The sequence below is a fragment of the Plecotus auritus genome (assembly GCF_963455305.1).
Source record: "Plecotus auritus genome assembly, chromosome: 2".
Classification (NCBI taxonomy): Eukaryota; Metazoa; Chordata; class Mammalia; order Chiroptera; family Vespertilionidae; genus Plecotus; species Plecotus auritus.
In genome coordinates, this window is record NC_137771.1 from 169337437 (window position 1) to 169353015 (window position 15579).

The 15579-nt window shown below is 40.5% G+C and overlaps 1 protein-coding gene across 3 annotated transcripts in view; it reads right to left on the reverse strand.

Moving 5' to 3' along the window:
- PARP9 (poly(ADP-ribose) polymerase family member 9) overlaps positions 1 to 15579 on the reverse strand; it is a 50134-nt gene that overhangs the window by 20284 nt on the left and 14271 nt on the right. For 2 of the 3 annotated variants that reach the window (XM_080654154.1, XM_080654155.1), the window contains exons 5-7: positions 11226 to 11453; positions 9689 to 9907; positions 3245 to 3305 (exon numbers count right to left, since the gene is read on the reverse strand). In XM_080654154.1, the coding sequence (XP_080510280.1) occupies positions 3245 to 3305; positions 9689 to 9907; positions 11226 to 11453 (508 nt within the window). The remainder of the gene's footprint in view (positions 1 to 3244; positions 3306 to 9688; positions 9908 to 11225; positions 11454 to 15579) is intronic. The other variant, XM_080654156.1, reaches the window with a different exon arrangement.

The window sequence follows — 15579 nt, forward strand, 5'->3', positions numbered from 1 at the left end:
CGCATTGGGTGGGCAGTTACTTGACTCTGGGTCCCATGTGTGCCCCAGACTCTGACAGGAGGAAGGTTTTCACATACATTTTACTAATTTTCTTTCATCTCTGACACTTCTATTATAGAGAAAGGGCAAATAGCAATATTAAATTATTTCCTCTAATTCCCTTTTAATGTGCATGAATTTCGTGCACCGGGCCACTAGTAACATTATAATCTGATGAACAAAAAGATAGATACAGAGGCAGTAAAGCACTGAACAGACTGTCAACTTACAGTGGGAAGGCTGGGGAGTGTTGGTGGCGGGGGAAGAGAGAAACCAAGGGACTTGTATGCATGCACATAAGCACAACCAATGGACACAAGACACTGCGGGGGTGGGATGAAGGCATGCGACAGGGGGTAGGGGAGGCTGGGGGAAGGTCAATGGAAAAAAAAGAAAGAGGCGATATATGTACTACTATATGTAATACTTTAAACAATAAAAAAAATAAAAGAGAAATGCTGGATTAAATAAAATCAAGCTGTTTGACTCAAAAGAAAACATAAGTGAACTCTTTTATTAAAATGTATAAAAAAATCACTTTGACCCTAATGGGAAATATCCTAACAGTTTCTATTGCTGGTGAATGTGTAGTGTTCTTAACATCTACAGAATACGTTAGATTAAAAGACTATTTCAGATGTACACAACCTAGATGTCATAAGGCAATTCCACCTCAGTCTACTTAAATGCCACTAAAGAAATGTAGTTAGCCCTACCTGGTTTGGCTCAGTGGATAGAACATCGGCCTGCGGACTAAAGGGTCCCTGGTTCGATTCTGTTCAAGGGCACATGCCTGGGTTTCAGGCTTGATCCCCAGTGGGGGATGTGCAGCAGGCAACTGATCAATGATTCTCTCTCATCATTGATGTTCTATCTCTCCCTCTCCCTTCTTCTCTGAAATCAATAAAAATATATTTAAAAAAAGCAAAGAAATGTAAGACAAGAGTTAAACATTCTCCAGCCCCTATCAATCAGGATTGGTTTAGTTCAGTGATCCCCAAACCTGGTTCCTTATCAAAATTGATTAGGGGGTATTGAAAAATATACATGCTTGGCCCAGACCCAGAGTTCCTGAATCAGAATCTGTAGAGTTGGGGTTTACTAGTATACATATGCTTGTTAGTGTGTTTGTTTTTTAAAGTTCCCATCATGATCCTAGTGATTACTTAGGTTTGGATAGCACTGGGTTAATCCATTTATTGTTATCTGTCATTACTGAGATGTGTTTTCTATAATTATTAAAGAGTAACTCCATTTAGAGGTTTGCTTATTTAGAGCAGAAAGAGTGCTGGCTAAATCAGTTTGTGAAGTGCAGAACTTTTTCTTAGAAAAAAATTATAGATGGCATTTGTAAATGAACTATGCACATTGTGAATTACCTAATGCAACTTTGCCTCACTCTGCTCATATCATAAAACTGGACTAAACAAGAACATGGTCAGGTATAGAGCAGGTTGGTATCTAAGCAGGAGCACAATGAGATATATTTGGCTTCTTTATTCTTCTCCTCCCCTCCATTAGTTTAGATGATCAAGAATAGAATGAGCTGCCTTGTACTGGCACAAGAACAGAAATATAGACCAATGGAACAGAATAGAGGACCCAGAAATTGATCCAAGTCATTATGCTCAATTAACATTTGACAAAGGAGGCAAGAGCATACAATGGAGCCAAAACAGCCTCTTTAATAAATGGTGCTGGGAAATTTGGTCAGATACATGCAAAAAAATGAAACTAGATCATCAACTTACACCATACACAAAAACAAACTCAAAATGGCTAAAGGACCTGAATGTATGATGGTAAACCATAAAAATCCTACAAGACTCCATAGGCAACAAAATTGTAGACATATGTCATAGCAATATCTTTACAGCCACAGATCCTAGGGCAAGAGAGACTAAGGAGAAAATAAACAAATGGGACTACATCAAAATAAAAAGCTTCTGCACAGCAAAAGAAAACATCAACAAAATAACAAGAAAGCCCACTGCATGGGAGAACATATTTGCCAATGTTATCTCTGATAAGGGTTTAATTTCCAACTTTTACAGGAAATTCATACAACTTAACAAAAGGAAGATAAACAATCCAATCAAAAAATGGGCAAAGGACCTAAATAGACACTTTTCAAAAGAGGACATTCATAAAGCCAAGAGATACATGAAAACATGCTCAAAGTCACTAATCATCAGAGAGATGCAAATCAAAACCACCACCACCTCACACCTGTCAGAATGGCTATCATCAACAAATCAACAAATGACAAGTGCTGGAAAGGATGTGGAGAAAAAGGAACCCTCCTTCACTGCTGGTGGGAATGCAGACTGGTGCAGCCACTGTGGAGAAGAGTATGGCGTTTCCTCAAAAATTTAAAAATGGAACTGCCATTTGACCCAGTAATACCACTTCTAGGAATATATCCCAAGAAAACAGAAACACCAATCAGAAAGGATATATGCACGCCTGTGTTCATAGCAGCACAATTTACAATAGCTACGATTTGGAAACAGCCTAAATGCCCATCAGCAGATGAGTGGATTAGAAAACTATGGTACATCTACACAATGAAATACTATCCTGCTATAAAAAAGAAGGAATTCTTACCATTTGCAGCAGCATGGATGGAACTGGAGAGCATTATGCTAAGTGAAATAAGCCAGGCAGTGAAAGAAAAATACCACATGATCTCACTCATTTATGGATAATAAAGAACATTATAACCTGATGAATAAAAAGATAGATACAGAGGCAGAGAAGTATCAAACAGACTGTCAAATTACAGCGGGAAGGCTGGAGAGTGTTGGTGGGGGGGAGGTAAGAGATCAACAGAGGAGTTGTATGCAAGCATATAAGCATAACCAATGGACACAAGACACTGGGGGTGGGGTGGTGAGGGCATGTGCCGGGGGGTAGGGGATCCTGGGGGAAGGTCAATGGGGCAAAAAAGGAGACATATGTAATACTATTTGTAATACTTTAAACAATAAAATAAAATTAAAAAAAACATTTTTTAAGGGGACACAAACATTCAGACCATATCAAATGGTTTGATTATGTGTTACACCCACAAGTTTGTTCATTTAAAACACTTAAAGGATATACAATAAAAAGTATTTTTAAAAAGTACAAAAAAAAAAAAAAAAGAATAGAATGAGCCTAGGGTGGGAGATGCTGCTTCTAGGTCCATGAATTTCTTACTCACCACTGTAATTGTTGGGGATCTGCAGCTTGGACTTAACCTTCTCCATTGCACTGCTGAAAGCCTATAAGAAGCAAAACAGAGCAGAGCAGGGCTTTTAGTCATTGTCATCAAAATCCCTTCCTCTACCTGTACATACCACACTTGACCTCATCCACTCTGTGAGTCCCCATTTCCACTGCCACAAATCTAAAGCAGCCTGTAGGAAAATCTTGGGGAGTAACAAGTGCAGCACCACAATCTGTTAGAACATGGACGAGAACCAAGTATAGGAAAAATGGAAAGAAAACCAACAGGCAGAATCTCTTAAAGTTAATAAAAAAATTCATTTTAAAAAAGATACACACACATTGCTTTTTCTGTAGATCGAATAAATGATCAATTCCTATACAATGCTTAATATTGTATCTGGCACATAGAACACATTTGTCTATTTTAAAGAAACTCATCTCTCTTATAGTTTGGAATTACCATATCCAGTGTTTTCCCTTTTTTAAAGTTGATACAATTGGCAGTAATTACTTCATGGAAAAGATGGAAAAAATGAGGTGAAAAATTTCTTAATCTGTAAGCCATTTTTCTTCATAAATTATATTTGCAGCTTCTATTTCCAGAGCCAAAGGCCTTCCATCTTACCATATTTTATACCTGGAGAGGTCATTATGGGGAACTTCCCTGCACTCCCTGTCCAAGAACTTGGAAATAAAACAAATGAAATAATATTATCTGCTGATAAATAGATTTAGAATAGCTGCCATACACAAAAAGGATAAAAATCAGCTCTCTCCCAAAGTCCCTTTAAATGTCAGTATGTGTTTCAGGATGAGAAATCAATTAGGCAAGGCTTTCAAATTAAATTGGAAAGAAATCTATAACTTAACCAGCAGCAGTAACTTAGAATAATGTGTGGTTACCAAGCAGATGGTCTACAAGAAGTTTGGAAAAATGGAATTTAAAAGTCTTTCCAGCTCTGTCCACAAATGACCAATGCCTAAAGTGAAGGGTGCTACTAGTGTGTTCCTTATTCTGAGACATACTGTCTAGCACAAGGTAGATACACAATAAATATTTGTTAAATAAACAAATGAACGACTATCCATCACCTTTTACAGATACTCAGCTCCAACCAGGACCCTTTATCACCATGAAATACTGGTGAACACAAGTATTTCAGTCAGCTGTGAATTATTACTCACTGAATGTAAGTATCACCCTATTATGAGTTTAGTGTAGGCTGGTCTTCCTGCGTCAGGTCAGCTATGGATGTCTGACAAATCCATTTTCTGAAATGTACGGACTTGCCCCTGTAGGTAAGGCCCCTGTGAGAAATGTGTAAGTTGTCCTCTGATCTTTCTGAACACACACCCCTCACTGAAAGATTTATTTAGAAAGCAAAGATGTGTTTATCAGAAGGCCAGAGGGTATACATATGTGTGCACACACATCATGCCTCCACATGGATGTAATGTATTGTTGATATTGAAATAAACCTGAAGGGATGGTCCACGTTAGGGTATAGCGTCAGTTACTGTGTAAGATCATCCTCTCCTTTGAGTTACAGAACCGAGAGATGTGTCATCTCTTCATTTATTTTTTTTCTGTTTTTCTTTAGTGGTTCAGAACACAGGCTTTTGGGACAGACAGACCACGTTGGAATCTTGGTTTGGCCATTTGAGTAGCTGTGTGCAGTTTTCATTTGTAAAATGGAGATGACAACAGTGTTCTCACTACAGGTTTAGCAGGGAGAATGGAATGAGAGAGCTTCTTAGCACAGTACTTGGCTGATGCAATACACGGCAGCTATTTTTTTTTAAATCTCTATTGTTCAGATTATTACAATTATTCCTCTTTTTTTCCCCCCATAGCTCCCCTCCACCCGGTTCCCATCCCACCCCACGCTCTTACAACCCCGTGTCCTCATCCATAGGTGTATGATTTTTGTCCAGTCTCATCCCGCACCCCCCACACCATTCTCCCCCCGAGGATTGCCAGTCCACTCCCTTTCTATGCCCCTGATTCTATTATATTCAGCAGATTATTCTGTTCATCAGATTTTTTATTCACTTGATTTTTAGATTCACTTGTTGATAGATATGTATTTGTTGTTCATAATTTTTATTTTTACCTTTTTATTCTTCTTCCTCTTCTTAAAGAATACCTTTCAGAATTTCATATAACACTGGTTTGGCAGTGATGAACTCCTTTAGCTTTTTCTTATCTGTGAAGCTCTTTATCTGACCTTCAATTCTAAATGATAGCTTTGCTGGGTAGAGTAATCTTGGTTGTAGGTTCTTGCTATTCATCACTTTGAATATTTCTTGCCACTCTCTTCTGGCCTGCATAGTTTCTGTTGAGAAATCAGCTGACAGTTGTATGGGTGCTCCCCTGTAGGTAACTACTGTTTTTCTCTTGCTGCTTTTAATATTCTTTGTCTTTTGCTCTTGGCATTTTAATTATGATGTGTCTTGGTGTGGTCCTCTTTGGATCCCTTTTGTTTGGGGTTCTCAGCACTTCCTGGACTTGTAAGTCTATTTCATTCACCAGGTGGGGGAAGTTTTCTGTCATTATTTCTTCAGATAGGTTTTCAGTATCTTGCTCTCTCTCTTCTTCTGAACCCCCATAATTCAGATGTTGGTACGCTTAAAGTTGTCCCAGAGGCTCCTTACACTATCTTCATATTTTTTTATTCTTTTTTCTTTTTGCTTTTCTGGTTGGGTGTTTTTTGCTTCTTTGTATTTCAAATCTTTGACTTGATTCTTGTGATCTTCCAGTCTGCTGTTGGATCTCTGTATATTTTTTATTTCAGTCAGTGTATGCTTAATTTCTAGTTGGTTCTTTTTCATATCCTCGAGGGTCTCCCTAAATTTATCAGCCTTTTCTAGAAAATTCTTGAAAAACCTTATAACCGTGGTTTTGAACTCTATATCGTCGTTTGCTTCCCTCCATTTCTTTCATTTGTGACTTGTTTCTTTGTCTCCGCATTTTGGCTGCTTCCCTGAGTTGATAGAGTGGCTTTGTGTGCTAGATGTCCTATAGGGTCCAGTGGCTCAGCCTCCCCAGTTACCTGAGGTGGACACTCTTGGTGCACCCCTTTGTGGGCTGTGTGCACAGTCTTGTTGTAGTTAAGCCTTGATTGTTGTTGGTATCACTGGGAGGAATTGACCTCCAGGCCAACTGGCTGTGAGGATCAGCTGTGTCTATGATGGGAGCACTTCTGTGCTGGAGACACCCTAATGAGACAAGACTTGCTTCAGTGGGGCTTTGGTGCTCACTGAGTGTGTCCCTTATGGATCTGAGGAGTTGTAATCTGGATGGTCCCACTCTGGACCCTGGGTACACTGGCTCTTGGATCTTCAAGGATGTGCTAATTTAGCTTTTGCCTGAGGCCACCCAGCAGGAGCTACAGAGAGATCTGCAGATTCCTCTTCTTTGTTTGGGTTTTGGAGGTGCCCAGATGAGGCCCAGCTGTGAAGCAATGCAAGCTGCTGTGGGCCTTGGGCCTTCTTTTGGATGTTCTGGGTCTCTCTGACTCAGCTGCAGTTTGATAGGTAAGTTTAGAATTCAAAGGACCAGGCCATTCATATGCAAAAGCCTCTGTGCACAGCTTGGATGGGGCGGAGTCTCAGGGCGGAGCAAACAGCAATGGCTTCCCGTCAGCCCTGCCCTAAGAGGCCCCAGGGTCTCAGTGTCCCTCAGTAATTGCTGCAAGTACTTCTGAGAGAAAGCCACCCTTGAGTTTTGCCCACTTCCAGACAGTCCAGTTTCTCCCCTTATGAGTCTGGGTTCCCAGAGTCTCGCCCGGAACTGGAGTTCAGAGCAGTTGGAAGCTTTTGTCTCCCTGCAGATTGAAAAAGCCAGCCGCGTACTTAGTTGCCAGCCCTCTCCGCATGAGCACCTCAGTACCTCTGCCTTTACTTCCGCAGCTCCTGAGTCTCAGTGTGCTTTTCTCTTTCCTTCTAGTTGTAGAATTTCCACTCAGCCAGCCTTCCTGTGGTTCTGGATGATGTCCGTTTTGTCTTTTAGTTGTAGTTGTGAAATTGTTGTAAGAGGCAGCAAGTTCAGGTGTTTACCTATGCCACCATCTTGGTTTCCTCCCATGGCAGCTATTTTTATTTTTAGCCCTCAAACTGTGATCAGTCTTTCTACTTTTGTTGGAACTGCCATGTACACTTTTATTGTAGGTTGGAAAGAATGAACTTTCTTTTCTACTCATGGTTAATTCTTCTTGTAGGGATATGGGACTTCATGAATAGTTCAAAGATATACCCAGGGCCCAATTATAGTCCTCTGCTTGGGGGGAACTGGTGAATTTCTTTTTTTAAAAAAATAAATATTTTATTGATTTTTTACAGAGAGGAAGGGAGAAGGAGAGAGAGAGGGATAGAGAGGTAGAAACATCGATGAGAGAGAAACATCGATCAGCTGCCTCCTGCACACTCCCCACTGATCCCCACACATCCCATGCCCGCAACCAAGGTACATGCCCTTGACCAGGTTCGAACCTGGGACCCTTCAGTCCACAGGCTGATGCTCTATCCACTGAGTCAAACTGGTTAGGGCAGAACTGGTGAATTTCATTTGAAGGACAGGATGATTCATTTTGTCAAGAAGACAGGCTCCTTCTTGGAGTAATTGACCACCATGTTCTGTGGATGAAACACAGAGGTATGCTAGCGCCAGCTGATACTGGCTTACAAGAGCCCATTGTTCACGTATCCTCTCACCTCCACCTTCAGTGGTGTCACATTGATCATTTGAAGTCAACAGGGGAAATCAGCAAACACTACAAACCTCCTTGTGTCTAGTCAGGCAGCAAAAGGAATAAGAACCTTTACACTTGTTCCAGGAAAGAGCAAGCTGGAACCAATATGTCTGTTGTCCTATACAAGGAGATAAAATGGCAACCACCCACATAAAGATAGGCTAGGGTGGGAAAGAGGACTAATGTTCAGAGCCACACTCTGAGCCAGGCCCTCAGAAGGCCCTTTATACCCAGAACCCAGACACATGCCTGGGAAATCACACTAGCACTTCGATGCTGCTGTCGACAGAATCAGAAACCTATGTCTTCAAAACCTAGTGTAAGGTGTTGTACCTTATCTCATTTCTTTTTTAGTCTTTCTTAACATCATTAAAGTCCTTCTGGAAAATGCCAGCTAAGTGAGAATAAAGCAAAGAGATGGTACTCTAAGGGCAGAATAGTACAGCAATATATACTAATTACACTGAATATGTCAGTGACCTATTCACATGTGAGAAACTCAGCTGATCTGGCCACTCAAAAACAAAAAGCTGAGATGAAGTGAAATCAAGAGGCACTCAGACACATAGACACAGTCCCCTACACCACAGCTGATTTCCCTCTGAAGCCACCTATAGGTGAGTTAAGAAAGAATAGGATGAATTTGAGGACAGTATTCGGGATATGGCAAAAGTAATCAGATACACCCTTGCTGTTAAAAAACTAATCTAGCCCTAACTGGTTTGGCTCAGTGGATAGAGTGTCGGCCTGAGGACTGTAAGGTCCCAGGTTCGATTCCAGTCAAGGGCATGTACCTTGGTTGAGGGCACATCCCCAGTAGGGGGTGTGCAGGAGGCGGCTGATCGATGTTTCTCTCTCATCAATGTTTCTAACTCTCTATTCCTCGCCCTTCCTTTCTGTAAAAAATCAATAAAATATATCTAAAAAAAAAAAAACTAATCTAATTGGAAAAAAGATAACAAACAATTCACTTAATTTAGTATTCAGTTCAGAACTTAGTGAACCTTAGCCTATTACAGCTAATATAACAATTAACTTTCATAGAGGACTTACTGTACATGAGATATTGTTTTAAGTGTTTTACATGTATTAACTCCTTGAATTCTCACAACAGCTCCCGAAGATGGTGGTTATTACCCCCATATTAAAGCTAAGGACACTGAGATAAGTAACTTAACTTGCCCAATGATGTGGATTGATTGGAGAGGAAAAGACAAAGAATTTGTTTTAAATATGTTGGATTTAAGATGACAGTTTGATATCTAAGTGGAAATGAGAGAGGGTTGGTGATGTGGATCTGAAGTTGGCTCAGAAGATAGGACTCTGCAGAAGTTATGGCAGAAATTTAAGAATAGTTGTGTGCTTAGAAGAAGAAAGAAGAAAGAGGAGCATAGGACCCTACACTGAAATTAGGAGTTTGCTTACCTTTAAGGACCAGAGGGAAGCATAAGTGCCAAAAAGGAAAAGAGTGAAGTGAGGTACTGAGTTAAACATGGTTTCTCTAATGGCATTCTAATGTCTCCTACTAATACAGGAAGGTCTGAGGTGGACAATTTATAAAAGTGAAGTTTCACTAAATTGGAAAAATCACCATGCTATACAGCTTAGTCCCGGGTCTTACATGGATACTAAACAGATGTTGTTGAATGAATGAACTGTAGGACATTTCTAAGATATTAACTTACCTTGTATATGTCCAGGTCTGTAGGAAAGATCACAAACTTTATAGTTAGTTGTTTTTCAGGATGATGTTTGGCAAACATTAAAACTTCATCAAACATAATCTGTGCTACTTTATTGTTCTTAATACCAATGCCTCCAGCCCCAAGAGCAGGAAAGGAAATGGAAGTTATATTTAAGTCAAGGCATTTTTCCAAACACTTCTTCACTACACATTTCAATCTCTGTAGAAAAAACACAATTTTAAGATCAGCCTTCAAGTCAAAAATAAGATTCCACTTATCCCTTGATCCTGCTCATATTTAACAATGCTAATCTCCACTCTCCTTCAGGGTCATGTCCATGCCTCCTCAGAGGGCAGAAAAGGTCCCACTCCATCGGGAATCCATTATAGCTATAAGGTTAAATGATGAAAAATGAAAAGGCTGAAGAAACTAAAGTAATGGACTGGTCCTTTTTGTGCTATTCAGGACGTTTGGGCACCATGATTTATCACAGCTTATGTAGTCTTGCTGACCTGCCCATGTCAGAGAGCCAATCATCAGTTTATTCCCACTCATCTGTCACTTCCAGGTCAACATAAAGAGCTCTTGAGAGTTTAATAAAGGAGGTAGAAGTTAAAATGAATAAGCAGCATTTATTCAAAGTCTTTTAAGGTCTGCCATGTAGTTCTCCTAGTATATTTGGCAGAGTTAAACTTTCTATCAATGTTTCAACATCCAAATGAATACTAATACAGGAAGGTTGTCTGAATACTAATACAGGAAAACTGAGAAATAGAGATGATAGGGATTACAGGGCCCTCTAGCCAAGAAAGAACCGGAAATGGTGACAAAACAAAGATAGAACAAAGGCAGATGGGAAGACACCATAGGGAACAGATCTGACTAGAATGGGGCTAGAAGGGAAATCCAGGTCCTCCTGGAATTTAACAGTTGGAAGGAAACAGAGGGGCTGACTCCCAGGCCTACTTAGGAAAAGGCCTACAGCGTACAGTGTGGTGAGGTGAATGGTGTGCAGACGGATGTTTCTGTGCCTATTTGCAATAAACCTACTTAAAATTTAGACATGTGTTAGGTAATATTTTAGATTAAACTTCTTTAGATAACTTATTAAGACAACAACAGCCCTAGCCAATTTGGCTCAGTGGATAGAGCGTTGGCCTATGGAATGAAGGGTCCTAGGTTCGATTCCAGTCAATGCACATACCTAGGTTGTGGGCTTGATCCCTGGCTCTGGTTAGGGTGCATGTGGTAGGCAACCAATTGATGTGTCTCTCTCACATCAATGTTTCTCTCTCCCTGTCTCTCCCCCTCCCTTCCACTCTTTCTAAAAAAATCAATGGAAAAAATATCCTCGGGTGAGGATTAACAACAACAAAAAAGACAACAAAAGTTATTCAGTATTACAAATTTTCACAGTAGTAGAAAATGGGGATTATACAACCTGATAATATTTCATTAATGTAATGATATGATGGAAATTCAACAAAGACTACACAGCCTTTCAAGTTACATAAAGATAAATTTATTTTGAGCTTACCAGATCTCGGTCAGAATATTTTGGAAGCCACAACACATGGAATACATACTGACAGGACAATTTAAATCCTTTTGTGACCAGTACCAACTGGGAATCCTGAGATTTCTGCTGCCTTTTTTTGAGAAATTCCTCTTCTATTTCATGTCCTGCTTGTTGTAGAATTGACAGCGACACAGGACCATCTCGAAAATTAAAACCTGGACTTACAGAATTAACAATTACATCCGTCTGAAAAAGGAAAAAATGGACAGGATTCCTTTTTTAATTACTTTTTGTTAAATTGCTAATTTAAGTCTTTATTTCCCTGAAGAGTTTTGAAAAACACTTCTGAAGATCCTAAGTCCACAAAAATATCATTTAATAATGGATAGAAACTCATATTTCTATCAGCCCCTTGCTGGCTTATCCCTCCCATATTCCCAGATTCTGAGCATTCCCTGTGATTTATTTTAAGCTTTATCAATGAATGGTTTCATTCCTTGCCCCACTGTCATCTCTTGTTGCTATTTGTGTGTGAATTTTCTGTTTTGTTTTAAACAGAGTGGAAATAAAATTTCTCAGGAAATTTTCACCTCCTATTTTTTTTTAATATATTTTTTTATTGATATTTTACAGAGAGGAAGGGAGAGGGATAGAGAGCCAGAAACATCGATGAGAGAGAAACATCGATCAGCTGCCTCCTGCACACCTCCCACCGGGGATGTGCCCGCAACCAAGTCACATGCCCCTGACCGGAATCGAACCCGGGACCCTTCAGTCCGCAGGCCGACGCTCTATCCACTGAGCCAAACCGGTTTCGGCTTCACCTCCTATTTTGTTTAAAGGTGAGTAGTACATAGTTAAAAAAAGTACAATTGAGACAAAAAAGTCTTCAGTGAAAAGTAGGCCTCTATCTTGGTGGGGTCCCCATATCCCCCACTCACCCACCTATCTGACAGGCAATCACTTTATCAGTTTTTCATCTGTCCTTTCAGAAATAGACTGGCTGGCATGGCTCAGTGGTTGAGCATCAACCTATGAACCAGGAGGCCACAGTTTGATTCTTGGTCAGGGCACATGCCCGGGTTGTGGACTCCATCCCTAGTGTGGGGCATACAGAAGGTAGCTAATCAATGGTTCTTTCTCATCATTGAAATTTCTATCTCCCTCTCCCTCTCTCTGTTAAAAAGAAAGAAACAGACTGTGTATTCAACTGGGCTGTATTTTTAAGTAGTATCACCTAGTTAGTTCTGAGAACTGTGCTAACAGGGTTGTATCCATTTTCTCCTTCATGCCCAAATCCCCCTAAATCAGGGGTGGGCAAACTTTTTGACTCGAGGGCCACAATGGGTTCTTAAATTGGACCGGAGGGCCGGAACAAAAGCATGGATGGAGTGTTTGTGTGAATATAATATAAATTCAAAGTAAAGGAGTGGAGGGGAGAGCAAGAGAATCGGATAGAACAGCCGGATCCGGCCCTCGGGCCGTAGTTTGCCCACGGCTGCCCTAAATCATCCTGTGGTTTTGGCTCCCTTTGGGGGTAATTAGGTATTTCTCATGGATGTTAATGAATGCTTCACTTTGAAAGTACAATCAGAATTTGCAATTTGGGGGTACTGCTTCCTTTTTAAATTTAAGGTACCTAATGTTTTTGGCAATAAAAAAATACAATAAAATTTTAGTTAAATGAAAAGTTATTTAACGAGGATGTTTCCACTTTAATTTTAAATTGACATATTAATGACATCAAATAAATACAGTGGAACTTCAGTTCTTGAACTTAATTCATTCCAGAAGACTTCTCAAGAAGCAATTTGTTTGAAAACTGAATCATTTTTCCCAATAGAAATAATGTAAATTAAATTAATCTGTTCCAGACCCCCAAATGATTTCCTGTTTCTTATATACAGTACATGTCGAAACTCTATTGTTCTCACAACTTTCTTTTCATTTTGCTGCTATCATTAACTTTCTTAGAACCCATGAGACTTACTGTACATATCCTATATAATAAAAGGCTAATATGCAAATCAACCGAACGGCGGAACAACCAATCGCTATAATGCGCACTGACCACCAGGGGGAAGACGCTCAACACAGGAGCTGGGACAAGACTTTAGAGGAGGAGAAAAATGGCGGCGGAATAGACAGACGTGTTCCAAGCCTTGTCCCGGAGCAGAAAGAAAGAACAGCTGAGGGTCGCACTAGGAGTGTTTGTTGGCAAGTTGGGGGACAGCTGAACTCCAGAAGAAGGTGGGAGACTGCTAGACGGGGTTCCCCTGACCTGGCAGCTCCCACTGCGGCTGGGTCCCCTCCCGGAGCTGTGGGCTTGGACGCGGAGTCGCCGCCATCTGGAACCGGAAAGTGGAGCTTATCGGAAGCCTGAGAATCCACAACTGCGGCACCCACGGAACAGTTGCGAGCCCCAGAACAACGCTCCCCAATTGGCGCAAACACACGGGTTCAGAGGAGCTCTACACTCCACCACGGAAAGGTCAGATTTCGCCTAGGATAAGGTGAGGTCTCTGGTCCCAGCGCGAGAGAGGAACGCGCGTTTTGCGGGAGCTGGAGGACCAGGGAAGTCTGTGCCTAGAAAAATCGGTGGCTGCTGGGGCTGGCGTGATCTGTGAATGTGGAAGGGGGTCCTCAGAGCTGCTAACAGAAGGGCTCTCTAAAAAGCAACCCATTTTGATCTGAAGTGCAGGGACACCCTAAGAATTCCAGGGGTGTGCTAGACTTACGCGCAGCCACGGAGTGCGCACACTTGGGCTTTTTCCTCTTGAAATTCTTGCTTCTGATTACTAAGCCCAATTCATAGGTTCACCCAGTTGGGGACACCCTGGGAGACTGCAGGGGAAAGTTGTTTTTCTGGAACCTGGGGATCGGAGCGGGGAGTGACCATCGGAGAGCCAGCTCTGAGGCAGCCCACTCCCACAAACCGGCTCTAACACTCCCTAGAGAGGCCATAGATAAACCCGGAAGTCAATCCAGAAACACTGCCACCCAGGGGCTGAATCACAAATTGACTCTTGTGTAATCAAAAATAAAGGAATACGAATTAAGACACACCGCCTGCTTAAAATCAGGACTGGCTTACATCACTGAAGAGCAGTGGAACGCAGGGAACTGCAATACTGTCCGGACTGAGAAACAGGCGTGCCAAACAGAACAACAGAGGAAGTGAATGACCTTCACTACTCCACATTTTATTTTTATTTTTTACTTTTTTATTTTCATTTTTTGCATCTTTTACTCAAGAAACTAATTTTTTTCCTCACTTGATTTTACCTTTTTAATTATTACATTTTTATTTTCAATCCGTATTATTACTACTGCTATTTTATCTTTTTTTTTTTTTTTAAGTGTCATTTTATTTTCTCTTCATTTTGTTTTGGGATTAATGTTCTACATTCTATTTTTATCTTTCCTTTAGCATCATTTTACTCTATCTCAAATCTACCTTTATGCCATCACTCTCTTCCTCACTTTTCCCTTTTCAGTGTCCTGTTTATCTTACCCCTTTCCTGCTTTAGATTTTCCCTATTCTTTCTGTTTACCCCCTTTTAAAATTTCACCCTACTTATATATCTAATCTCCAATCCCCTGCTCCAAGTCCATACACACCTCTCTCTTCGCTGTCTTAACTATCCAAAAAATTGTGTTTCTCTCTGTCCTTTTGTTGTTGTTCGCTTGAATGTAGATTATATCGAATTTTTATGCTTTTTTGTGAGATTGTTTTGCTTATTCTTCTTTTGTTTATTTTTTTGTTTGTTTAGTGCTTCAGCTTTCCCTTGCCTCACTCAATATTAGTTGGTGTTGTAGTTTGTATTAATCCCCAGGTACTTGTTGCTGGCATTTGCTGGGATAAGTGATTGTTCTATTGGAGTTTTATCCCCAATATATATAGTCTGTTTCCCTTTCTCTCTTAGTCTCTTTCTTGTCTCTCTTACTTTTTTTTCTTCTTTTTTTTTTCCCTTTTCCCAATTTCATTTTGACACCCCCCTTTTTTCTTCTTCTTCTTTCTTTCTTTTTCCTCTTCTTCTTTCTCTAATATCCCCTAATTTGCCTTTCTCCGGTGGTCACCTTTATTGGAGGTTATTAATATCGTGAATACATTCCTGTTCAGTGCCTTGTGTGTTGTACCTGGTAGTGCTGTATTTTGTGCCTTTAAATTGACGCAGGAGAGAGAGAACTACATAACCAGACACCCAGAGAAGAGAGACCATGGGGAGACAAAGAAGCAGCCCGCATATGAAAGAAAAGCAGGCATCACCAGAAAAGGAAGTAAACGAAATGGAAGCAAGCAACCTTCCAGAAAAAGAATTCAGAGAAATGGTCATAAGGTGGCTGAAAAGAATGGAAGACAAATTCGACA